The sequence below is a fragment of the Mus caroli genome, unplaced genomic scaffold, assembly GCF_978045245.1.
Source record: "Mus caroli unplaced genomic scaffold, Mus_caroli_1 scaffold_6, whole genome shotgun sequence".
Lineage (NCBI taxonomy): Eukaryota > Metazoa > Chordata > Mammalia > Rodentia > Muridae > Mus > Mus caroli.
The window spans coordinates 25,267,612-25,294,379 of NW_028227261.1; the positions used below are offsets into that span (position 1 = coordinate 25,267,612).

The following is a 26,768-nucleotide window of genomic DNA, read 5'->3' on the forward strand; positions in this document are numbered from 1 at the left end:
ACATACCCTCCTGGAATAAACAGCAGCAGGGCAGCCACTCCCTGGTGTCTCGGAGGCTGTGACTACCAGACGTAGGGGAACAAGCACTGTATTTTATCATGCAACTGAATCTGTACTTACTGAACATCACACTCTCCAGGAAGCACTCGCTGGCTGCCAAGGACAGAAACAAGGGCCTCCAGAATAGCGGGTTCACGAGTCCTCCTCAGCCTCTGCCTCCGCTGTGAGGCATCAGTGGAGGTCCCCAAGTGTCTGACTTCCAATCAGCCTGTTTGTTGATGGAGTAAGCTAATTGCTGTGGCTTATTGCTGGCACAGCCTTCTGAGAAGCAACATGGGCTTGCAGGTAGCTGAACAGAATCACCTCAAGTCCTGAAAATGCCTTTATCCTGGAGGAGGAGCCACTTTGCCAGCCTGGAAAGCTCCCTCCCCAGGATACTTCATCAGCTCAGAACACACAGTTCTGCAGTGACCAGACACTTCCCGCCCTCTGCCTCTGCCTTGCTTTGGTGTTAGGAGTTACTGTAGCTCACGTGGTTTGGACATGCCCCAGCTGTACCTGGAAGAGTCGTGAACTCAAGCCCCAGCCTCCACCCACAAGGAACAAACTGAAGGTGTGTGCACCCTGCCTTCTGTAGCCATCCCACCTGGACACATCTACAGGCAACACAGAATGCCCTCAGTCACTCACGAGTCACTGTTCTACACCCAGCAGGCCCCTCTAACAGGCTGAGCATACCCAGTAAGCCAGATGATTGTACACAGCACACTTCACCCTCAGTGAGCAGCGTCTTACTTTACAGATAAGACATTGACAACACCCATGGCGTTGGTGGCCACATTAGATCTGTGGTGGTGATTTCCTACAGTGAAATCAATGTTTCCAAATTGTTGATAATACTGTTAGGATGGAACCCGGGGGCTCCTACACAGCCGTCAGCCTCTGCCATACTTGATATTCCTGTACTTTGCTTTGTGAGTACTGAACCTAGAACTTCACACATGCTAGCAAGCATTCCACTAGAGTATGTCCCCAGCCCTTGTAGGTAAACAAGCCCTTGTAGGTAAACAAGCTAAGGTTTAACCAATTAGTGTAGGGAGCTATGTGCGTCCAGCTGCAAGACACTTGCCTGTCCTTGGAGTCACACCCGAGGAGGAGACCATCAAAGGCTTGGGTATAAAAATTTATTATACGTAAAAGAATATTACCACTAATAAATGCAGACAAGCGAGGACACAACGGGACTGGCTGGAAGATAGTGAATTCTTTGGAAAGTGAACAGGTTTAAGTGGCTGGGAGCCTCGTGCCAAACACCACACGGCATCAGGGCAACAAGTGACTGCCATGTGAATTCACAATACCTCTCCTATTGGAGCAAGGGCCTCAAGGATGGCTTCCCAAGGTGGCCCAGGCTGATCTGGAGTCAGGGCAACACCACTGTAAGCAAGACATTTAACTGGAAATTTTCCACAGACTATGCATGACCCTTGAGCCACACAATTCAAATATAAAACATTAAGTTAGAGGCGTAGGAAAAGGCGGCGGCATGGGTTCGAAGCTCCTTCAATCCTGGTGGATCCGTGGGGAGAGAATGGGGATGGTGAGACCAAGCCCCTCCTCTCAATGTACAAAGGATTACTCTGATTGATATTAAATTGTATTGACAACAAAATAGACTAAAAAGCAATCGCTACTCTATGGTGGGGTGGAGAAAGAATGAGTCCGTGAAGCAGGAGGAGGCAGCGGGGAGGCTCTGGTCCTGCTGCTTACTCCCGCTGCTCCATCTTGACTTTCGGTGGCCGCAGGAAGGTCCGATTCTTCTTCTCCTTCTTCCCCTTTGTATTTGCCTGGAAATTTCGCCAACTGTCCACTCGACCATCCCGACTTTCCTGAAAGAAAGGTCATTAAGCGTCATTAAGGATCAAGGTAAGGTCATTAATGAGCAAAGGGGCCGAACCTGTTCTGCCACCAACGTCCTCCCATACCAACCCTGATGAGCCCTCTGGGACAGTCTAAGAGCAGAGAGAGCCGAGCGGAGCCTTCTCCTTTCTCTAAGGAAGTTTCCCAGCATCCTCTCAAAGCATCTTGGAAGAGGATGAGATGGGTGAAGACAACACTGTGAACCTCTGGGCAGTGTTCTGTGCATTGCTTTCCGTGCTGCTGAACTGCACCCCCAGAGATAGCTTCATGCCGCCTTTTGTTGAATGTTTTTAAGACAGCATTTCACTATGTAGCCCTAACTGGAGCTTACTATGTAAACCAAGCTGGCCATGAACTCTGAGATTTGCCTCCCGCTGCCTTCCAACTGCTGGGACAAAACATGTGCCCCACCATGCCTGGTCCCTAGCTTGTCTCTTCTAACCTTTACAGAAAGCTGACTACAGTGTGCCTTGGATAGGACTGTGCAGCGATGAGGAGCTGACTGGTTTTTAACCACAGAGCTGGCTGGGAGCACAGCCATTTTTTCTTCACCTTGTTCCTGTTGCCCCTCTGACAACTAAGGGGATGTCCTCAAACCAGCTCTTCTCTGGCCACAAAGAACTACCTCATTATCAGATGGGCTACTCACTTTCCCTTTCCATAAAGCTGAGCAGAAACAGAGCCAAAAATTACAGTTTACCAAGCTCTACCCTAAATTCTAACTCCTATAAAAGACCAGATGCAATCCACGACTGGGTCGGACACTTGAAGAGCAATGAACTCAGTTCAGAAGCTACAAGGTGGGCTGGGCTGGTGTGGTGGCTCTTACCTATAATCCCAGCATAGGAGTGGCTGAGGGAAGCAGACCATCAGGGGTTCAAGGACAGACTAAGCTACATAGTGACTTCAAGACGCCTTGGGCTATAAGGTGAGACTGTCTTAAAACCAAAAAACAAAACGTCAGAAGGCTCTCTGCAGAAATTGGGTCAGATGATGAACCTGATCCCAGTGCTTTGTGTGTAGTTTAACTATGTGGCCCTTAACCCCAGTATGTGGGAGGTTGAAGGAGGAAGATGAGGAGTTCCATGTTCAAGCCAGACTGGACGATAGGAAAACTTCCTGCCTGTTTTCACAAACTGTTCTCAAAGCTAAGTGGGGGGCTTCCTGTTACCCTGAAGTCACCTATGTTAGGCCCATTTGGTAGCTGCGTCTGCCAGTGTCTGTGTTGGGGAAAGCTATAAAGGCGAAGCAGCCCAACTGCTTCTCCAGTGTCCACTTTCACACGCACACCCCACTTCCCTGTCTGCCCCAGGCATCAAGCTTCCTTAGTCTAGAATGACCCACCTCAGCTCCTCGCCTCAGACACTCACCTCAAAGTTTTTCTGCCATTCTCTTTCTCGCTTGGCTTTTTCCTGGGCTTCGATCTCCTCTTCTCTCTGTCGCTTCCTGGGAGGGAAAGCAGAGCAGTCTTTATTCAGGGCTCACAGGAGCTGAGGCCCAGCCAGGGGAGACCTCATCCTAAAACACGCCGATGGCAAAACCCAACCCTAAAATGACATTTCACACAAGCCCAACTAGCAAAATCTAATTACTCTGGTCAACAACAGAAAACACAGAAGCCAAATCGACCCCAGTGCTTTTTCCTCTCCCCATCTCTCCCCTGCTCCCCACCCCCGCCGCCCCCTTCTTTCTTGTTTCTCTGTGTAAGTCATGGCTGCCCCAGGAGACAGGCCTGCCTCTGCCAGGATTGAAGGCCTGCACCACCAGGCCAGGCTTCCTTTTTTGTTGTTCTCTGAAACAGTGTCTCAAGTAATTCAAGCTGGCCCTGGACTTGCTAAATAGCAAGCCAAAAATAGTCCCAACTCCTTTTTTTCTGCCTTCACCTCCCAAGTGCTGGAACTGTGGGCATGTTCCACCACAGCTGGCAACCTCCACACTGTGACAATCAAAGGAAATCCCACTTGAGAGAGTAACACGTCCACGGCCTTCCATCACAACCCTACCTACTCACCACAACTGCAGCCATGGCCTAGAAAAGACTCTGGCCTGCAGAGCCTCAGCCACTCTACTGCATTCCAGAGAGGAAGGAAACACTGCGCTCCTCAATAAAAACCAATTCCCTACACACAGGGGGAGTCAGGGTTTCCCAAAAGTCTACAATGGTTCAGACAGCCTGGTCTCATGTATGCTAGGCAAGAGCTGCACCAACTGAGCTGTATCCCTGCCTCTCCAGCATATTCTCATAAATGCCCTACAGATTCATCAGGAGATCCGCAGAGACCCAAGCGAGCTGATCTGTGTATCTAAATGGGACTAAGATGATCACGGAGATAGGCACCTCTCATGCATTTCTTTGGCTTCTCTCTCTTTCCTTTTAATCTCCAGCTCAGCAAACAGCTTCATGGTCTGTTTGTAGACTGCCTGTTTGAACTGTAAGAAAATTAAGGACAAAAGAAAATAAAAGTCAACATTTCACATCAACATTGACATCAAGCAATTACATTTAGAGCCCTAAAGACTACAACCGGGCATTTAACTGTCTGCGGGGAGAAGCAATAACAACACTCTCTCCTCAGGGAGAAAAGACGGCTGCCCAGGAGACCTTTCCTCTCCCAGCCTGCAGATGCTCTGTTAGGACATGGATGCACTTACGCCACCACTTGGGATTTTAAAGGGTGCTCTCTTCTCTAAAACGCCAAGACTAACTTCTACTCTTCCTTTCTTTTCTTTCTTCCTTTCTTTTCTTTTCTTTCTTTTTTTTTTTTTTTTTTTTTTTTTGGTATTTTTCAAGACAGGGTTTCTCTGTACAGCTCTGGCTGTCCTGGAACTCACTCTGTAAACCAGGCTGGCCTTGAACTCAGAAATCCGCCTGCCTCTGCCTCCCCAGTGCTAGGATTAAAGGTTTGCGCCACCATTGCCCAGCTCTACTCTTTTTATAGTATTTTATAATTTTGATTCAGTGGGCAGAATGATGACACTGAATCCTACGCAGTGAACATATGGGGTCATACACATGCCCCACATCACAATCCTGTCTAAAGGGACAAGGACACTAACCACCTGCTCCTAGCTGGGCGTGGCCATGTGACTCTAGAGTTTAGTCACTGTACTTATAACGGACACCTAGGGTACTCTGAGAAGGAGTGGCACCTCTCTATGTCCCCCTGTAGTCTCGTTTAGTCATATGAGCAAGATGATGAGACACCCTAGACTAGGTACGTGAGAGCCACATCGTTGTTGCCAGAGCCCTAGAAGAGCCAAGACCTTGAAGGACACATGGTGCAGAGTTTCTATCAGCAGCCACCCACCTAGGCCTACTGCACAGGACAAACATGTTCTACCTTGATTGAGCCAGTTGTCTCTCTGTAGCCAGTTCACCTTACCTTAATATACCTTAAGCAATACATTTTAAGGAGCATATAACACAACATTCAATAGAAACCATAAAGACCAAGAACTCTATTGAGTTTCATAGTATGGAGGATAAAACCCAAGGCCTCTCAAGTGAAACCTCTACCACCACATTTAACTCCCAGTCCACCCAGGGCTTTTAAGAAAGAACGTTGCCGTTATTATTACTACAGGGTTGCTACTGAAGAGAAGCAAGTAAAGACAAGTGGCCAGATCCCAGCACAGCCATTACATCCCAGGTCCCTGTCGGCACTTTACTTCTTTGCCTTCAGTAAGTTTAGTGAGGCTTTGCTTATGTCTTATTTGTTTGTTGTGGGCTATTTTTTGGAGACAGAGTCTAACTATGTAGCCCAACCTGGGCTCAAACTCAGGGTAATCCCCTGCCTCAGCCTCCCAATTGCTAGATCACAGGCATATACTCATGAAGGCTTCTTTTTTTTAATGTATTCATTTTTTACACGAATATGTGGGTGCATTATGTATGTATTGCCCGCATCCCATGGAATTGTACTTATAGACTGCTGGGAACCATCAGTGGTGCTGGGAACCCAACACAGGTCCTCTGCAAGAGCAGAAAGTGCACTTTACTGCTGAACCATCTCTCCATCCCCTTACTTCATTTTTAAAAAAGATTATATATATACACACACACACACACACACACACACACGTATGTATGTGGCTGCATGAGGGTGTCAAATCCCTTGGAGCTAGAGACACAGACAGTTGTGAGCCACTGTGTGGATGCAGGGATTTGGAGATCTAAACTCTAATCCTCAGACTTACGTGGCAAGCATTTGACCCATCAAGTCAATTCCCCAGCAGAATATATTTTAGTATCTTTAAAAGCACTAAATTGTGAGGTAAAGAGATGGTTCAGTAGTTAAGAGCACTGGCTGCTCTTCCAGGACATAGGTTCAGTTCCCAGCACCCACACAGTGGCTAACAACTATCTGTAACTCCATTCCCTGGAGATCGAATACCCTCCTCTGGCCTTTGAAGGTACCAAGCATATATGCAGGCAAACACCTATGTACAGAGCTTAAAAATTAAAAATATATAAAAGCCACCTTCCCAGAACCCAACCTCTAAGTTCCTATGTACAAGTGTATATGTATGGGTGTGTGTGTATGTATATATGTATGTATATGTGTGTCTGAGTGGGTGCTGGCTAGTTTAATGCCATCTTGACACAAGCTAGAATTTTCAAAGGGACAGAACATCTGTTGAAAATCTGCCTCCATAAAACCTAACTGTACAGCATTTTCTTTCTTTCTTTCTTTCCTTTTTGATTCTTCAGCTGACACAAGAGGATTTATTGTGCATGAGTTACACTTGGCCACAAGAGAGATCAGACCAGAGTGCCAAAGGTCCAGGGCAGAGGGCCAGTGGGACTGTTTTGGTCGTAGGAAAGGCAGTCATTTTCCCAGGTGATCGTGGCGAGGTGACGTTGCGGGTCTACTGAGACTTATTACCGACAGCAGCACACAGTCCAGACAGCTTGTTCCGGCGTCCCAGCCTTGAGCATCCCTCACTTCTGCTCCTGCAGGCGTCGTGGGGGCACAGGCTGGTTTACTTGGACCTCTGCCTCATCTTTCTTCTCTTGTACCTCAGCCTGCACATTCTCTTCTTCTCATGGCGCAGGACTCTCAAGGAAGATGGCGCTAAGCAGCAGCATTTTCTCAGTGTTTGACAGAGATGCCCCAAGCCCACGGTGGGTGGTGCCATCCTTGGGCTGGTGGTCTTGGGTTGTATAACAAAGTGGGCTGAGCACTCTTCCATGGCCTCTGCTGATCAGTTCCTGCCCTCACTGGTTTTGATGTAGCTCTGGCTGTACTAGAGTTCATTATATAGTCCAGGCTAGCCTCAAAACTCACAGAGATCTATCTGCCTCTACCTCCCAAGTGTTGGGATTAAAGGTATGAACCACCACACCTTGTTTTCCCAAGTTTTTTTATCATTTAATTAATTAACTTATGTGTATGTGTGTGTGTTTAAATGTCAGCAGAGGACAAGAGAAGCTATCAGATCTCCTGGAACTGGAGTTTTGGTTTTTTTTTGTTTTTTTTTAAGATTTATTTATGTGCTCGCTTTGGCAGCACATATACTAAAATTGGAATGAGCCAGGCGTGGTGGCGCACGCCTTTAATCCCAGCACTTGGGAGGCAGAGGCAGGTGGATTTCTGAGTTCGAGGCCAGCCTGGTCTATAGAGTGAGTTCCAGGACAGCCAGGGCTATACAGAGAAACCCTGTCTCGAAAAACCAAAAAAAAAAAAATTGGAATGATACAGGGAAGATTAGCATGGCCCCTGCGCAAGGATGACATGCAAATTCGTGAAGCATTAAAAAAGAAAAAAAAAAGATGTATTTATTTATTATATGTAAGTACGCTGTAGCTGTCTTCAGACATTCCAGAAGAGGGCATCAGATCTCATTACAGATGGTTGTGAGCCACCATGTGGTTGCTGGGATTTGAACTTGGAAGAGCAATCAGTGCTCTTAACCTCTGACCCATCTCTCCAGCCCGAACTGGAGTTATTTAACAAGGCATTGTGAGCCGCCATGTGTGTGCTAGGAACTGAACCCAGGTCCCCTGCATACACACACCATACATGTAACACATACCCAGATGGAAGACAAACATATGCACACACAGGATAGATTAAAAGGTCAATCAACAACAACAACAACAAAAGAAAAAAAAAAAAAAAGCCGGGCGTGGTGGCTCATGCCTTTAATCCCAGCACTCGGGAGGCAGAGGCAGGCGAATTTCTGAGTTCAAGGCCAGCCTGGTCTACAAAGTGAGGTCCAGGACAGCCAGGGCTATACAGAGAAACCCTGTCTCCAAAAACTAAAAAAAAAAAAAAAAAAAAAAAAAAAAAAGGTCAATCAATGTCCTTGTAGACGCTTTAGGGAGGCCTTTCTCTTTAATCCACCGTCACCCAGGATACAGTGCTTCCCACGGTAACTCACCAGTTCGGGATCATCTTCCTCCACATTTGTAGGCTTTCCTTCCTTCTTCAGTTGTTTTTTTCGCTCTTTAACCTAAAAACAATTTTTTTTTCATCAAAAGATGAGCCCTCGTCCTTTGAGAATAGCCACTGAGCTGTATATACACCCACTTTCCATAAAGAGAGGATAACACACTCATCAATAGGCATAGAGAGGGTAAGAGGAAGGCAAGAGCCTCCTGCTGCACCATTAGTAACAACAACAACAATTTCTGATAACACTGTAAAAAGCAACTAAGCCTTGGAGCCTTGGTCCTTCCTCTAGCTCCATCTAAAGTCCATTCTAGCCTGCACCCACAGCAGATACCAGGGAAAGTGCAACCAGCAGAGGCCCCCAACTTATAAAGGCTGAGCCACAGACATGGCCAATTAGCTTTCTTAACTGTGGTCAGAGCTATAGCAAAGAAAGCACATTTGCCAAGCTTTGGAAGGATCTACTAAATGGGCGATTTTAGGTATAAATAGTATTTCTTTTTTTTTTTTCTTTTTTTTTTTTTCTTCTTTTCGAGACAGGGTTTCTCTGTGTAGCCCTGGCTGTCCTGGACCTCACTTTGTAGACCAGGCTGGCCTCGAACTCAGAAATCCGCCTGCCTCTGCCTCCCGAGTGCTGGAACTAAAGGCTTGCGCCACCACGCCTGGCATAAATAGTATTTCTAAAAGTACATTCTTGATAGTTTCCACTGTGAAATTCCGGGAACATGGCACACATGGCAATGATGGATATGGTCAGGAGACTGACACTACTCCCACCAGTGACCTATGAGAGGCAGCCAGGTTCAGAAACACTTTACTGCCACCTTGTGGCCAGGAACTCTAAGGAAATACAGAGGATTGAAGAACCTGTCCTGTGCTCTCCTGACCTTACAAGTGCAGGACCTTGACCAGCAGGACCCGGTTCCAGCCCCTTCCTTTTCCTACTTTCCCTCCTCGACCTTATCGAAAATGGGTCCATCTTTATTGTCATTGCCTACAAAGTTCTGAGTCAGACTCCAAAGCTCTTCAAAACAAAGGTGTTGTTCCATTGGGTAAAAAAAGAGAGAGAGAGAGAGAGAGAGAGGCTTTCTAACTGGGCCCAGAGGTATGTGCCTATAATCCTAGCAACTACACATGGAGAAAGATCAGGAATGTCAGGCCAAGTGCTCTTAACATGGCTTAGCAGCTGCTCCTGCAAGAATCCAGGATCAGTTCCCAGCACCCACACAGTGGCTCAGAACCATCCTATAAACTACCAGAAACTCATGCCACCCTCTTCTGACCTCCCTGCATACCAGGCATGCCCATGGTGCACATACATACATGCAGACAAAACAAATCTGGCACTTAAAAAGAATTTACGGCTGGGCTGGAGAGATGGCTCAGCAGTTAAGAGCACTGACTACTCTTTCAAAAGGTCCTGAGTTCAAATCCCAGCAACCACATGGTGGCTCACAACCATCTGTACAGCTACAGTGTACTCATATACATAAAATAAATAAATCTTTAAAAAAAAAAAAAAAAAAGAATTTACGGTCAGTCTCAAGAACATTGCGAATTGAAGGCCAGGCTGAACTACATAAGACCCTCTTTCAAAATAATCCAACCAAAAAAGAAAAAAAAAAAAAAAAGGTCTTTCTACCTGGATGCAATGGCATACAACCCATAAGCCCATGACTCAGGGCGTAAAGTGGAAGAATTAAGAAGTCAAAATCAGGGGGCTGGTGAGATGGCTCAGTGGGTAAGAGCACCCGACTGCTCTTCCGAAGGTCCAGAGTTCAAATCCCAGCAACCACATGGTGGCTCACAACCATCCACAACGAGATCTGGCGCCCTCTTCTGGAATGTCTGAAGACAGCTACAGTGTACTTATATATAATAAATAAATTAAAAAAAAAAAAAAAAAAAAAGTCAAAATCAAGGCGGACGTGGTGGTGCACACCTTTAATCCCAGCATTTGGGAGGCAGAGGCAGGTGGATTTCTGAGTTCGAGGCCAGCCTGGTCTACAGAGTGAGTTCCAGGACAGCCAGAGCTACACAGAGAAACCCTGTCTCGAAAAATCAAAAAAAAAAAAAAGTCAAAATCAGCCCAGGCTATCCTGTCCTGCAACCCCAGTCAGACCCATTTTAAACAAACAAACAAAAGCTGTTATTTAGTTTGTTCAACTGAGCCTTCAGATTGCTGTCATTAACCTGGATGTTCACTCGGAGCTCCATGACAGCCTCTCATTCCTAAATCCTTTAACAAACCAGGGACTCAACAGGGTCTGAACAGCTCCACTTCCCCACTCTCTGAGGCAGGATGGCACCTCAGCTGGGGACTAAAGGTAGCTTTCAACACCACTCAGAACTGGCAGGGAAGTGGGAATGGTAGTGTCCTAGCCACATCTTACCCTGAGCTCGCCTCTCAGGAAAGGAGGCTAGATTTGGGCACTCTTCCTGAGCAACACAGCTAACCAATAGAGAGAATGACCAGTGGTTTGCACTGCTAGGTTGCATACACCCTTCTACATGGTGCCCCAGGCTTGCTGTCACTTCCTATAAACACAGCAGCACTAGAGATACTTACAGTGTGTTCCACGTATTCTTTTCCTGCCTGAATTACATCCAGGGCCCTCTTCTTTTGTTCCTGATCCAGTAGCAACTTGTAAGCTTTGTCCACAGCTAATGCAAAACATTGAAGTTAACTGTTTCTGCAAATACCCTCTCAAAGTCTGAGCTATACTCAGGCAGTGTAAATGGACTTGCACTGTCTAAAAATTCCCTACTTTGTTAAGTTATTTAATGTTGTTAAACCCATTAAAAAAAAAAAAGCATACAACCATAGCAATGACCTTGAAAGTCTTAGAAAAAATTATTAAATATAGACTCAAAGCTAAATATACCACATCTAGATTTAATACATTGATAAAGTTTCCCACTTATGTTTAGCAAAGAAAAAAGGAACCTATGCAATAAAGGTAAATTGGTAGACACAAAAGTTTTAACAAAGCAAGATTAATGTGCACTTTCTTTGCAGTGCTGAGGACTGAGCCCAGGCCTCTATCAAGCATGCTAGGCAAGCACTGAGCTACACACTCAGCCCCCAGGGAGACATTCTGCTTAAATGGCTGCTTTACTGAAATCCACAGCCTTTCCACAACCAGTTATTACTTAGCATCGACATCATATACCACTCAAATATAGGTAAATGTACAAATACCTTCAAAAGCCTTCTGTGCTCTGTCAGCATCGTCCTGGTTTTTGTCAGGATGCACCAAGATGGACAACTGCAGGGAAGAGAAGTCAGGTTCGTCAGCAGCTCACGGGCGGGGCCTGAGCTCTTCACGCACATCAGTAAGTAAAGAGTATGAACTTTGTGTAAGAAAGCTCCAGATGGGCTGGTGAGATGGCTCAGCAGGTAAGAGCACCCGACTGCTCTTCCGAAGGTCCTGAGTTCAAATCCCAGCAACCACATGGTGGCTCACAACCATCTGTAATGAGATCTGACTCCCTCTTCTGGTGTGTCTGAAGACAGCTACAGTGTACTTACATATAATAAATAAATAAATCTTGGGCTGGTGAGATGGCTCAGTGGGTAAGAGCACCCGACTGTTCTTCCAAAAGTCCAGAGTTCAATTCCCAGCAACCACATGGTGGCTCACAACCATCTGTAACGAGATCTGGCGCCCTCTTCTGGAGTGTCTGAAGACAGCTACAGTGTACTTACATATAATAAATAAATAAATCTTTTTAAAAATAAATAAATAAATAAATCTTAAAAAAAAAAAAGAAAAAGAAAAAAAGAAAGCTCCAGATGATTCTTTCAGACATTTATAAGATTGACTCCTGACTCGCTACCACTACACGGAGCAAAAAGAACCATTTTGGGAGATGGAAAGCTACTGTTAACCCACAGTCCTGATTTGTGATTCTAACCTTGTCACATGCTAGTTTTGCAACCCTGAGCAACTCAGTCAGCCCATCTTCACCTCCTTCCTGCACTATCCCTGGAAAGACACAGAGTACCTACATCTAAATAGATTGTTGTGTGAGCAAAATGACCAATGCAAGTAATTAGCATAAACTGAATATGGAGACCCAAACCTCAATGCAGAGGAGGATGGACAGTGGTCAGCAGAGTCAAAGTATCAAAACATCTCCTGACAGCCTCTGTGCATGACACCTCATTTAACTGTTTGGACACATTTACCAGATGAAGTAAAATAGACACAGAAAAGCCCTTGTTCAAGTCCACAGAGCTCCTAAATAAGAGAACAGATTAAAACTAAAGTCATATGTACTCTAAACTATGAAGCCATCTAATGAATCACTAAGAAGTCATAACTCAAGTTTGTTGATTCAGGAAAAGTTTAGGGCTGGTGAGATGGCTCAGTGGGTAAGAGCACCCGACTGCTCTTCCGAAGGTCCAGAGTTCAACTCCCAGCAACCACATGGTGGCTCACAACCATCCGTAACGAGATCTGGCGCCCTCTTCTGGAGTGTCTGAAGACAGCTACAGTGTACTTACATATAATAAATAAATAAATCTTAAAAAAAAAAAAAAAAGGAAAAGTTTAATTAAGGACTAAAAAACTGTTGCTGGGCGTGGTGGTGCAAGCCTTTAATCCCAGCACTCGGGAGGCAGAGGCAGGCGGATTTCTGAGTTCGAGGCCAGCCTGGTCTACAAAGTGAGTGCCAGGACAGCCAGGGCTACACAGAGAAACCCTGTCTCGAAAAACCAAAAAAAAAAAAAAAAAAAAAAAAAGAAAAACCAAAAAAACAAAACAAAACAAAAACAAAGACAAAAACCCAAAAACTGTTTGTTATATTGGGAATTACTGCTAATGGACTGTATTGGAAAACAAGACTTTGGGAAGAGGGAATGGGATGTGAAGTTTAAGCACAGATCAGAGCTCAGGAAAAATAAAGCTGTAAAGTTATATAATGGGAAATGACTGAGCAGGCAAAAACAAAAAACATCTTAGCTTAATATAGCATGTGGGAGCTTAGAGGTAACTATGAGTCAGCAATGTGGAAATCCGCCTCACTAGGGAGAGCACTGGATGTTAACACAACCAGTAAAACTGTTGTTCAGAACTGGAGTGTGAGGGTCAGCACTGGCCAGGTCTCACTCACACGTGAGAAGCATGATGATGCAAAGAACAAAGGAAGGAAGAAGACATTGGCAGGGATCAGAGAGCTACTTTCCTGAAGAAAGTTCAAAAAGCTCTTGTTTCATTAAGCCAGGTAACTTAGTTTTTATAAAGTTCTTACATTTATTGGGGTGGTGGGTATGAAGACACGCCATGGCAAGTGTGTGGAAATCAGAGGACAATTTGCTAGAGGCACTCTCTCCGTCTACCATGTGGGTCACTGGGATCACACTCAGGTGGTCAGGCACTTAGCAGCAGGCACTTCTACCTGCTGAGTCATCTCAGTAACCTAAGCGAGGTATTTCTTGCGTGCTTACAACCATTTGTAAGACACACAGTTACTGAGTGGGTTAGGCCTATGGTCTGTGCCTGTCATCCTTGCTATTTAAAGGCTACAGTAGGACAACCATACAAACTAGGTGTTAGAGGACAGTCAGACAACATGAGATCCTACCTCAAATAAAGTTTGTAGTTACTCTATTTGGATATAAAAATCATTATACCCACAGAAAAACTTCTACACGCCTTCTGTGTCCTGGACAGTATAATTAATTCCATTAAGTAAACCCAAGTGAAGTGCTTTGACTTTTGCTTTTATTTAACATTTATATCACTATATGTATACGTTACTGTAAGATTGTAACAACTGTTATCTAGCCTTAATTTGAAATGGAATGCAGGGTTAATTTCAGCCCAAAAGTATCTAGTCCTCAAAAATCATGTAGCTGAATTGACAGAGTGCTTGTCTATACATGAAAACCTGAGTTCGATCCCCAGCACCCCATAAAGCAAGTGTGGCTTGTGCCTATAATCCCAGAACTCGGGCGGTCAAAGCAGGAGGACCCCAAGTTCAAGATCACCCTTAATTACACAGTGAAAATGCTAGGCAAGCCCAAGGTGCATGAAACCCCATCTGGAGAAACAAACAGGAAGGAAGGGCAAACTCTAACGCCGCGAGCAACAGCACCGTACCTGACGAAACCTCTTTTTTATTTCTTCATCTGTCACTTCAGGATCTATCTGAAGAACCTGGAAGAACCAAGATCAAAACTGTAAAGCTGGACATGGCTGCCCATATGTCATCTCAATCCTAGGAAAACAGAGGCAGAAAGATGGTAAGTGCAGGGCCAACCTTGGTTACAAGCAGCACCGTCTCAACAAAAACAGAAAACTGCAGGGAGTAGTCCTGGAATTCTGCCACGAACGGTCAGAAAGTCAAGACCATCCGTGGCTATGTGACAAATTCAATGCCAATCTTGAGACATGAGACATCATCCCAAAACCAACCAACCAACTAACCAATCCAGGAGGGGCGAGAATCTGTGTATGTGAGTGTGTGTGTGTGTTTAAGTATGTAGCCACCTCCTTGCATGCCGTCTGTCTCCACTTTGGTCCTGAACAGTATAATTAATTCCACTAAGTAAAACCAAGTGAAGTGCTGTTCACTCAGTCTCATAGTCCAGAACTTGGTATCAGAGCACAGAGCTCACCCAGGACAAGGAAGGGAATGAGCACCCAAGTAGTATTTAGTCAAGTGCTAGAGCCCATGCTGGGGGAGAATGGTGTCCACACAGAACAGCAGCTTGACATGGAGTGCCGAGAAAGGATGAGGAGGGCAAGCCCCGAGTAGGCTGCCAAGCACGCCTTGTCAGAACTGATGAGTAGGGTAAAGATAGGAACATAGGCTCAGCACACTGGTTCACACCTATAATCCTAGTGTTTAGGAAGTTGAGACAAATGTTATAGGCTGACCTAAGCTAAAAAGAGAGTCTGATTATAAAAATGAAAACAGCTTGGAGAGATGGCTTAGAGACTAAGATCATGCACTGCTCTAGATTGAGAAGAGCTCAGCTCCCAGCCACTTGTAGTCCAGCTCCAGGAAGTGCAACAGATCTGGCCCCCATGCACACCTTCTCACCCACTCACACGTACAGAGACCCACACAGATGTGTTCACATAATTTAAATAAAAATAGTGGCTGGAGTGATGGCTCAGTGATTAAGAATACTTGTTGCTCTTGCAGAGGACCCAAATTTGGTTACCAGCTCCCATCTTGGATGGCTCACAACTACCTATAACTCCAGGGAATCCAACATGTCTGGTCTCCATGTGCACCTGGACTGATGAACACAAATCTACATATTCACATAATTTTAAAAGTATATGTATGTATATGTGTGTGTATATAAAAATAAACCTTAGCCAGGCATAGTGGCACAACCCCTTTAGTCCCAGAATTTAAGAGGTAGAGGCAGAGGCCGGGAGTGGTGGCGCACGCCTTTAATCCCAGCACTCGGGAGGCAGAGGCAGGCGGATTTCTGAGTTCGAGGCCAGCCTGGTCTACAGAGTGAGTTCCAGGACAGCCAGGGCTATACAGAGAAACCTTGTCTCCAAAAACCATTAAAAAAAAAAAAAAAAGAGGTAGAGGCAGGAGAATCACCGTGAATTTGAGGTCAGCCAGGTCTACAAAGCAAGATTCAGGACAGTCGGGGCTACACAGAGAAACCCTATCTTGAAAAACAAACAAAACAATCAAGGGCCAATCTAGTATGCACAATGGTAAAATGCTTAAGTAATATCTGAAGCCCTTTCAGTCTGATTCCCAGTCTCAAAGATTAGAGAGAGTGAGGGGGGAAGGGGAGAGGTACGGCTCAATGGTTAAGAGCCCCCACTGCATACAGAGAGAGGTTAAGAGCCCCCACTGGACAGTTAGTGCCCATACAGTGGGCCACACACCCCTGGATCTCCAGCTCTGACACCTCTTATAGATTCTAGGCATGTACATGGTATACATATACAAATGCAGACAAGGCATACACATGTGTTAACTTTTTTAAAATAATAATAACCAGTGTATTTAGAGGGCTAAAGGAATAGACCTAAATAGAGCCACTGAGGGTAGGGCCAGAATCTGTCTGCCACCCTGTGTTGGAGAAAAAAAGGAGGACAGGCTGCCAACCCACTGTGATTTGAGAGAAATGACTTTTGGCTTTCTATCACCGGAGGAAGAACAGTGATTAGTGTTGAGAAGAAACGCTCGTCAGAGGCAGGCGCAGTGGGCGGTGCACACTGTACCCAGTGCTGGGGAAGGTGAAGTGGGAGGACCAGGCTGAGCCGCTCTGGGCTACATTAGAGATATGCTCAAAAACTCAAAGGGCACTCGCTTCTCTAAAATCTCCTGATCTTAGTTCTGTTTTTACTGAATATCTGGTTTTCATATTTTCCTGTAACAAAAAAGTTTTAGCAAAGTTTTTGCTTTGTTTTATTTTTTGAAGCAAGGTCTTGCTGGAGCCTTAGGCTGGCCCAAGCCTTTCTATGTAGACCAGGCTGGTCTCAAACTTGTAGGGATATCCCTACCTCTGCCTCCCAAATACACAGAGAATTTCTTATCTGGGACTACAATTTTTTAAGGTCAAGGACCATAAGTTTATCAGATCAGCTATAGCAAAATAAACAAACAAATCCTTGTCCATTTGGGCTACTAAAGGTTGGAGAACATTTAACTAGACCAAGTTTATCTCATTTGGTGTTTTAACAAGATGCCTCAACAAGTCTACTCACAATAAAATCATTCAACCTCAAAGACAACCTACCTGTCACAAAAATAACACCACCCTTTTTTCATTCCCAACCAATAGAACTTGGGGTGTACGCTGTAACATAAGTCTGCTCCCAAGCCAGGTTCTATGATTTACACCTATATAAGCCCAGCACTTAGAGCCTGAGGCAGGAGAACCAGAGAGTCAAACCTCAAGGCTAACCTGGGTTATAGAGCCAGCCCCAGGCCACAGTGAGCTACAGTAACATCCTGTTTCAAAAACAGCTAGCACTCTCTAGCTCCCTTCTCTCCCTCCCTTCCCCCCTTCTCTCCACATAACCATGGCGGGCCTCTCTTTTTCCTTCTCTCTTTCTCTGTGCTTTTCTACAATAAAGCTCTAAAACCATTAAAAACCATTAAAAAAAAAAAAAAAAACACCAGCTAGCCAGGGCTGGAGAGATGGCTCATCGGTTAGGAGCACTGACTGCTCTTCCAGAGGTCCTGAGTTCAATTCCCAACAACCATATGGTGGCTCATAACCATCTGCAATAGGATCTGATGCCCTCTTCTGGTGTGTCTAAAAATATAATAAATAAATCTAAGATAAAAAAAAAAACCCAGGGGGGCTGGTGAGATGGCTCAGTGGGTAAGAGCACCCGACTGCTCTTCCGAAGGTCCAGAGTTCAAATCCCAGCAACCACATGGTGGCTCACAACCATCCGCAACGAGATCTGGCGCCCTCTTCTGGAGTGTCTGAAGACAGCTACAGTGTACTTACATATAATAAATAAATAAATCTTAAAAAAAAAAAAAAAACCAGGTATGCTGGTCATTTCCACAATCTCAGCATTTGGGAGGTTGAGGCAGGAGAATCTGGAGTTCAAAGCCAACCTTGAATACATGAGACAGTCTCAAAACAAACAAACAAACAAACAAACAACCCTACTCACGTATACGTATGGAAAGCTGTCCACCATAGAAGCGACAGCAACAATAACGAACTGGTACATAACTGTCTGCACGTATGCAAAACTCTCCCACCAAACTCTACAGTAACAATCTACTCACCTCAAATGGGTTCAGATTAAAGTAAGAGGAACCAGGACGAGTCAATCTTTCGATTTGATTTTTGGATGTTAGAACTGAATCTCTCTTCTCTATTTGTTTCACCTAAAAGTAAAAGAATTGATAATTCCATTAGTAAAAATAAGCTAAATGTCTACTTTAACACAACACTAAAATGCTCAGCAGACAACAATTTATATCTACCATGTCCAAGACACTTTGGTAACTGGAGAACGATCACAGCGGCATAGCTATTTTACAATGATATTTCAGATCTCCACGTAAATGCTAAGCATGCCCGCGTGCACCTGGAAACCCAGAGCTGGGCAGGAAGGAGACAGGGAGGCCCCCAGAGCTCACACCCTGCACAGCCCTACTAAACTGCTGAGCTCCAGGTTCAGTGACAGGTCTTTTTTTTTTTTTTTTTGGTTTTTCGAGACAGGGTTTCTCTGTGTAGCCCTGGCTGTCCTGGAACTCACTCTGTAGACCAGGCTGGCCTCGAACTCAGAAATCCGCCTGCCTCTGCCTCCCGAGTGCTGGGATTAAAGGCGTGCGCCACCAACGCCCGGCTCTCAGTGACAGGTCTTGTCTCAAAAAATAATATGGACGGTGAAAAACATATGACAATGACCTCTGTGCCCACTGTGTATACATGCACGCACATGTATACGACATGCAATCTGTAAAATTCACATCTACTACGTAAACACTTCTCTTCAGGAGCATTAGCTACTCCACATTTTTTTTAAAAATTATTTATTTTGTTTTATGACTATGAATGCTCTATCTGCATGAATACCCACATGCCAGAAAAGAGCATCAGATCCCATTACAGATGATCGTGAGTTACCATGTAGTTGCTGGGAATTGAACTCAGGACCTCTGCAAGAGCGGCCAGTGCTCTTAACCACTGAGCCATCTCCTCAGCCCCCATTATCCCATTATAGAGAAATTATGGCTTACAGAGAGTGAGGTTTCCAATTACCTAACTTGTTAGAAATGTACCCTATGTCTGACTCAGTCACAGGTTGAGAGGATTCCCAGATACTAAACACAGCTACCACCACAGAGACCTATATAGCTGCATGTGGGTACAATTCATCTATCTTTCTTTTTTTTCATTTTGAAAGGCAAAATGCACACTGAACCATGACCTATGAGCAACATTCAACACCATTATGAAGAACTTACGAGGTGGTTCAGTTGGTGGAGTTCTTGCCTAGCATGCACAAGACCCTGGGTTTGATCCTTGGCAAAAGAAAACGGCTGGAAAACGGCTGGGTGTGGTGGCTCATTCCTGTACACTAGCATTTAGGAGGCTGAAGCAGGAGAATGAGCCCTAGTTCCAAGCAGACTACACTGCAAAGTGAGAAAGCCCAGCTAAGCTTCATTGAGAACTTGTCTTAAAAACAAAAAGACAAGCTGGGTGATGGCGGCATCTTTGGCAGACACGGAAGCAGAGGGGTGATCTCTGTGAGTTCAAGGCAAGCCTGGTCTACAGAGCACCAGGACAGCTAGGGTTATACACAGGGGAACTCTTGTCTCAAAAAGCCAAAACTAAATTTTAAAAATATAGTAAAAACACAACAAGACGGCTACAGAGTCCGTGCTGATTGCCAATGTTGCACCGGGAAGCACAGGCCTTTCTTTCTTCTCTGTTTCCTGCGTGAGGATGTCAACTGCCCTGCCTCCATTTTCCACCAAGATGGACCAAAATTTCTCCAACTGTGAGCAATGCAAAATATGCTAACAATGTGAAGGAAAAAATACTTCGTAACATAACATAACAATTTGGGGGGGGGGGTTGAGACAGGGTTTCTCTGTGTAGCCCTGGCTGTCCTGGAACTCATTCTATCGACCAGGCTGGCCTTGAACTCAGAAATCCGCCTGTCTCTGCCTCCCAAATGCTGGGATTAAAGGCATGAGCCATCATCGCCCGGCTTACAAGTATTCTTATAAGCACAAGAGATAATGGCTATGGTCCCAGCACTTTGGAGGCTGAAGCAAGAGGGTCCAACCTGGGCTACCAGGAAGTACTTAATTCGAAAACGACTGCTTTATAATTTTCAAGCTGCTTTTTTATACATGAAACCCTTTAATCGTCGTGAAAACTCTTACAATGTTAACTTGCCAGTGTGGGAACTGATGTCTTGAAATTTCAACAACAGGCTAATTGCCTTGCGAGAACGCAATGTGTGGGCCTCTGACGCCAGATAGCCAACTTTAACTCAGTTTATCCATTCGTTTAATCAACGGATATATATATATATGCGAAACATCCACCACGCATTAGGCACTGGCGATGCAAATGTCAACAAGGCTCAGAGCAAGTTCACTCCTGTCCTACCTGACACCAAGAACGTATGCACCCTCTTAAGAGGTTCGTCATGTTAAAGATGGGGGGTTCACATAACGCATTCTTGTCCCGATGAACAGTGCTCAGCACTGATAAGACCGCAGAAATCGCCACTCGCACAATTCATGGCAGAGGAGTGGGACAAGGGCCTCCCTCCTGTTTACAAATAAAAGTGGGTGCGCCGCAGCTCGGCCTCCGCCAGCCCGAGACTCCACAGCCAGCAGGCTGCATCGCGCGACCGGCAGCTCACCGGGCCCCTCTCCGGGTCTGGGTCCACAGGCCCAGTCGCCCCGCCGCGTTCCTGGGACCTCAGTGGCACTCCGCAGCCGATCCGCAGTCCCCAGGCCAGACGGCGCGGGCCAACGGTCCCGGGAGGCGTCTCGCCGGCCCCAGCCGCGGCGGACAGAGCCGGAGCGCGGTCGTCCGGAGGCCACCATCCTTACTCCGGGCTCACCTCACTGTAGAAGGTCATAAATGCCTCCTCTGTGCTGCCTCCGCCACCCGAAGCACCACTCTCTCCCGAAGCCGCCATTTTCCCGGCTAACCACCACGTGACCGCTCTGCGCAAGCGCAGCCTCACGTGACCACCCAAGCCCGCCTTCCCGGACTCCCGTAGGCCAGCTGAACTTAAAGGGGCCGAAACCTCTTTTTTTTTTTTTTTTTTTTTTTTTTCGGTGTCTCCAGTCTCTGACAGAAAGGAATCTGTTGTCTCTGGATATACCTATTATTATTCTGTACATTTCCCATGGATGGAATCTACTTATACAATTCTTATTTAGGTTTTTTTTTCATGTGCCAGTTTTTTGGGGTTTTTTTGACCCAGGATTTCTCTGTATAGCCTTGGTTGTCCTGGAATTCTCTTTGTAGACCAGGCTGACCTCAAACTCACAGAGATCTACATGACTCCCGGGAGTGCTGGAACTGGCCTGGGTAACCACCGTGTACCAGTTTTTTAAAAGTTTATCCCAGTGGAGCCTATCCTGGTACTCCAGAGGCAGAGGTAGGCAGATCTTCTGAGTTTGGGGCCAGCCTAGTCTCTATAGTAAGTTCCAGGACAGCCATGCCTGTGAAGAAAAACCTGTCAAAAAAAAAAATTTTTTTTTTTTTACTGCATTTTATGGTGGCATCAAATTGCTCAAAGGTATGTCTATGCAATGATTTGTTGACCTCTTCAGTAGTTCAACATTTGGGGTCTTCTCACCTTTGGACCACTGTGAAATAGTATTATGAAGCTGGGCACATGCCTGTAACCCCAACTCTGGGGAGGTGGAGACAGAAAGATGAGAATTCAGCTTCTTCACTGCGAGTTTGAGGCCATCCCGAGTTACAACAGATCTCATTGAGGTAGGGACAAAATCGGAAAATGGGATGGAAGCTATTATGAGCATGCATGTATAAGGATCTGTTCTTGGAGTTTGTTATTTAATTTTTTTTTTTTTTTTTTTTTTTTTTTTGTATTTCGAGACAGGGTTTCTCTGTATAGCCCTGGCTCTCCTGGAGCTCACTTTGTAGACCAGGCTGGCCTCGAACTCAGAAATCTGCCTGCCTCTGCCTCCTGAGTGCTGGGATTAAAGGCGTGCGCCACCATGCCCAGCTGTTATTTAATTTTTAAAATTACACTTACTTATTAGTGGGGGCACAGTGTCACAGTGCACATGGAGAGGTCGGAGAGAACAACTTTCAGGAGTCCGTTCTCTCCTTTCACCATTGGGGCCCAGCACTAGCCCTATGTGTGTGTGGGGGTGTTATTCGTTTGTTTCTGAAAACAGGATCTTGTTATGAAGCCCTGGCTGGCCCAGAATTCCCTTTGTCGAATAGGCTAGATTAAGCATGTCGGCTTTTCCTGTGTGCCTCAGGAGTGCTGGGATTACAGGTTTGTACCTCCAGTTCGCTTAATGTTCTTTTCAGTGTCCTTGTAGCCCGTCACCAAGTTATTAGGTCCATTCACCGACACATCAATACAGTTCAAAAGTACTAATTCACTACCTACCAAGGCTCTAATGGCTTCACAAGGTAAACTGTGAGAAAGAACTCAGAAGCAAGGATAAAAAAAAAAAATGCTGTCAGGATGACTAGGAAGGTCAAAGAAGGGTTTCTCTGAGAAAGTGACATTTAAGGTGAGAGAAGACACTGCAGTGGCAATATAACCAAAGAACAAGAACACCTCTTAAGAGATGAACACGATTTCATATGTATAAATAGAGGTTTGAGGTCGATATCCAGGCTGTCGGTATCCTAGGCATTGCTACCACAAACTTTGTGTTTCCCCAATCTATTCATGTCCATAGGGCTTGCCATCATGTACATTTTTAATAAAATCGACCTTTGGACGGAAATTGTGCGGTGGGAGTGAACGAAATGCCTCATTCTAAAGAGACCATAAGCCAAGATCCATACTTCGCTCTGTAGACTCCTGGGTCATGATGCGTCAGAGCCTTGTTTATTAACTGTTAACTAAGGCATAAATCCGCCTCCCTCTCGTACAATCGCTGCAGATGTCATAAGCCCCGCCCCCTCCCTCCTGATTCGCGGTTTCCGTGCTCGTCCCACCTCCCCGGCATCTAGATTGGCGGCTCAGCCGCCCTCGCAGTTAGCGCGCTAGGAGAGAAGCAGCCACGCCCGCAACGCGAGCTGAGCAGCGCCGAAGACAATGGCAGGCTCGGCGTTGGTGGCTCGGGCTCGGTTCGGTGTCTGGGGTATGAGGGTCCTGCAAACCCGAGGCTTCGTCTCGGACTCGGTAGGTGGCCGCACGGTCCAGCGCCCATCACGGGGCGCAGGTTCTCTCTCCCTTGTTGTGCCTTTTCTTTTCATGTCCACCACTCTCTCTGCAGTCGGATAGCATGGATACGGGCGCTGGCTCCATCCGAGAAGCTGGTGGAGCCTTCGGAAAACGAGAAAAGGCTGAAGAGGATCGGTACTTCCGGTGAGGCCCACCTGCTCCCAAGTCCAGCCCCCAGTCGCCCTCCCTGTCCTTTCTACGCTCTCTGTCGCTCCGCCCATCTTTACCTGGTCCCGTGGGGCTCCCATCTTCTGGCAGAATTCCAAGGCCGATGAAGCCATCGGGTCTCCTCGTAGTCGAGACTGCTAGCATCACACTGCTGGCCTCCCAGCCAGCCCTAAACCTTTTACACCGGTTCTGCAGGACTCTGCCCAAGGGCAGTCTCCTAATTTATCGTTTGCTGTCATCTTCCCCGCCCCTCCCCCGCAGTCATCCCCTCTGCACCCCTGGTTGTGCGAGACTCCCCCAGGTGCTCGGAGCAGTGTTTACAACTAGCCAGAGCATGCAGAGCCTCTGAGCCCGGCTCACTCACCTGTCACCCCCATCTTTTCTCCCCAACTTCCCTCTCCTCTCTTTAGTTTTGTAAGGCTGTGTCCATTCCCTGAGGCCTCAGATCCTGTCAGCCATTTCTAGATCCTCCACGTGTCTCCAGTTCTCATGATCTAGATAGTAGCTGCTCAAGGTTCGACTTCCCCCACTCCGGGAGACTTGCACTACACAGGCCCTGGGTTGTACATTTCTCTGGACTGGTTAGAAATAGGGAGTGGACTAGGTCTATCTACTACCTTTTCCCGGCCCTGAGTTATCTTTAACTTCGGTCCACTGGAGAGCAGCCAGAAACTAATCTTGCTTCCGTTTCTCCTTTGGTCTGCGTCCTAAACCCATAGGGCTCATTTGTTGCTCATTTATGGAAAAAGAACTTAAACAGAGACCTGGGGTTCAAGTCTCAGTACCCCAAAAAAAACCAAACCAAAACAAACAAACAAACAAAAATTATCAGGGGGCTGGTGAGATGGCTCAACGGGTAAGGACACTGACTGCTCTTCGGAAGGTCCTGAGTTCAAATCCCAGCAACCACATGGTGGCTCTTAACCACCCATAATGAGATCAGATGCCCTCTTCTGGTATGTCTGAAGTCAGCTACAGTGTACTTATGTATAATAAATAAATCTTTAAAAAAAAAATGATCAGGATGGCAATTCTCCTGCCTCAGCCTTTCAAGTGTTGGAATTTTAAGCTATGCCACCACTCCTGGCTTGGGACCTATGTCCTTTACCTTATATATTATTGTTTTGTTGGGTTGTGTTTGAGTTTTCTTTCCTTTAATTCTGTGACTGTGTTGGGATATGTGCACAAGTACAGGTGCCCATTGGGAGTTAGATCCTTGGAATTAGAAATACACTTAGTTCTAAACTTTTGAAATGGGTGCTTGGGGGCTGGAGAGATGGCTCAGCGGTTAAGAGCACCAACTGCTCTTTCAGAGGTCCTGAGTTCAATTCCCAGCAACCACCTGGTGCCTCACAACCATCTGTAATGGAATCCACCAGCAACAGTGTACTCATATATATAAAATAAAATTAAAAAAAGAAAAGAAACGGGTACTGGGAACCAGCCTGAGGTCCTATGCTGGAGAGATGGCTCAGTGCCTAATAGCAATGACTGCTCTTCCAGAGGAACCAGGTTCTATTGCTAGTGCCTTCACAGTGTATAACAGCTGTCCATAGCTCCAGTTCTACGGCATCTCAAACTCTCTTTTGGCCTACATGGGCAATGCATGCATGTATTGTGTGCCTTTAATCCCAGTGTTCTAGAGACAGAGGCAGAAGAAGCAGGCAGATCTCTGAGTCTGAGACCATATTGAGTTCCATGAAAGCCATACATAAAAAGATGTAGCCAAAACATACATGTAAAATGTCAAAAAAAAAAAAGAAGAAGAAGAAGCTGATCACGGTGGTGCACACCTTTATTTAAACATGCCTGTATGTGCATGCGCGCTTTTGTGTGTACGTATGCATGCTTGGGCCAAGTGTGTGGGGACCATCAGAAACCAGTAAAGAGGAGTTACAGATAGTTGTGAGCTGCCTGACATTGGCATTGGGAATTGAATTTGGATTCTTCTAGAAGAGAAATACATTATCTTAACCTCAGAGCCACCTCTTCACTCTGATTTTCTGTTTGTGTGTGTGTTGCCTGCATGTATGTATGTATACCCCGTGAGTACCTGGTACCTGTGGAGGCTAGAACCCTGGAACCGCAGATACGTGTGCTTGTGAGCTGCTGTGTGGGTTCTAGAAATGGAGCCTGCGTTCTCTAGGAGAGAAAGTGTTCTTAGTCATCGGGCCATTTTCCCTCCCAACTCAGGGAACTTCCATCTGGAACTTATCCAAAGACAGCAGTTAGAGCCCCTAGAACCGCAGTTAGAGATGGTTGTAGGCCATCATGTGAATGCTGGGAACTGAACCCTGACTCCCACAAGCTGCACACCCCCCACCTCCCACCCCACCCTGTGCACATATACAAGGAAATGTAATAAAAGTAAACTAAAGATCTCCTTGAGATGAAAGATTGGATTAAATCCCTCAGCCACTGTTTCTTTATAGAGAGAAGACTAAAGAACAGCTGGCTGCCCTGAAGAAACACCATGAAGATGAGATTGACCACCATTCGAAGGAGATAGAGCGTCTGCAGAAGCAAATTGAACGCCATAAGAAGAAGATTCAAAACCTAAAGAATAATCATTGAATGCACGCAGTCGGCCCCTCGCAGCGTGGCCAGTATCACTCCCCACTTCTGTAGACACATGGTTTTGAATGATTACTATTTGGTCTGTGTGCTACTAACAGATAATAAACTATCACCAGGAAACTTGCCTGATGCCTCCTACTGTCTAGAGCAGCAGTTCTCAACCTTTGGCTTGAGACCCCGTCTGTGGGTAGAACGACCCTTTCACGGGAGCCGCCTAAGGACATCCGAACCATCAAGTATTGACATTCTGATCGGAAAAACAGCAGTGAAATTACAGTTATGAAGTAGCAACCAAACCATGAAGGGGTGGAAGCATTAGGAAGGTTGAGAACCACAGAGGGACAGAAACTTTTCATCCATTAGAATGAATTGAGGGTTTCTACTAAATAGAGTAAGGGGGGAGGGTGTGATCCTGACCTCAGTCTAATCAGAATGTGCAGAGGCAGCTTGAAACATAAATCCCAGCCCGATGCCTAAGCCTAGCTGCGGTTTGGAGAAAAGAGAGTAAACAGAGAGTGGTTTCCAAAGCTAGGACCAGAAACAATAGCACTGTCTTACTGGAAGGTTCTTCATATGAACAAGCTATTAGCCGGGCGTGGTGGCGCACGCCTTTAGTCCCAGCACTTGGGAGGCAGAGGCAGACGGATTTCTGAGTTCGAGACCAGCCTGGTCTACAGAGTGAGTTCCAGGACAGCCAGGGCTATACAGAGGAACCCTGTCTCGAAAAACCAAAAAAAAAAAAAAAAAAAGAAAGAAAAAGAAAAGAAATTATACCCAAGTTTGGAAAGTAGCATTGATGGTAAGAGTGCTTACCTAGCATGCACGAAGCTATGGG

At 45.9% G+C, this 26,768-nt stretch overlaps 2 protein-coding genes and 1 non-coding gene across 3 annotated transcripts; 2 read left to right on the forward strand and 1 right to left on the reverse strand.

Annotated features, from left to right (window-relative positions):
* Nucleotides 1-1,170: 1,170 nt before the first annotated feature.
* Nucleotides 1,171-20,974, reverse strand: Dnajc8 (DnaJ heat shock protein family (Hsp40) member C8). The gene is made up of 9 exons (XM_085838881.1): nucleotides 20,864-20,974; nucleotides 18,057-18,158; nucleotides 14,423-14,479; nucleotides 11,518-11,584; nucleotides 10,885-10,979; nucleotides 8,305-8,376; nucleotides 4,259-4,350; nucleotides 3,291-3,366; nucleotides 1,171-1,889 (listed from the first exon to the last, which is right to left on the reverse strand). Exons 1-9 carry the CDS (start codon nucleotides 20,939-20,941, stop codon nucleotides 1,767-1,769), a joined length of 762 nt encoding a protein of 253 aa, XP_085695007.1. The 5' UTR covers nucleotides 20,942-20,974; the 3' UTR covers nucleotides 1,171-1,766.
* On the forward strand, nucleotides 7,581-7,685 carry LOC115030911 (U6 spliceosomal RNA). The gene has a single exon (XR_003836512.1). It is a non-coding gene; the product is annotated as a U6 spliceosomal RNA (small nuclear RNA).
* A 1,999-nt stretch (nucleotides 20,975-22,973) lies between the features above and the next one.
* Atp5if1 (ATP synthase inhibitory factor subunit 1) lies at nucleotides 22,974-26,057 on the forward strand. The gene is made up of 3 exons (XM_029475851.2): nucleotides 22,974-23,146; nucleotides 23,241-23,332; nucleotides 25,789-26,057. The coding sequence occupies exons 1-3, from the start codon at nucleotides 23,060-23,062 to the stop codon at nucleotides 25,928-25,930; spliced, it is 321 nt and encodes a 106-aa protein (XP_029331711.1). The 5' UTR covers nucleotides 22,974-23,059; the 3' UTR covers nucleotides 25,931-26,057.
* The last annotated feature ends 711 nt before the right edge of the window (nucleotides 26,058-26,768 follow it).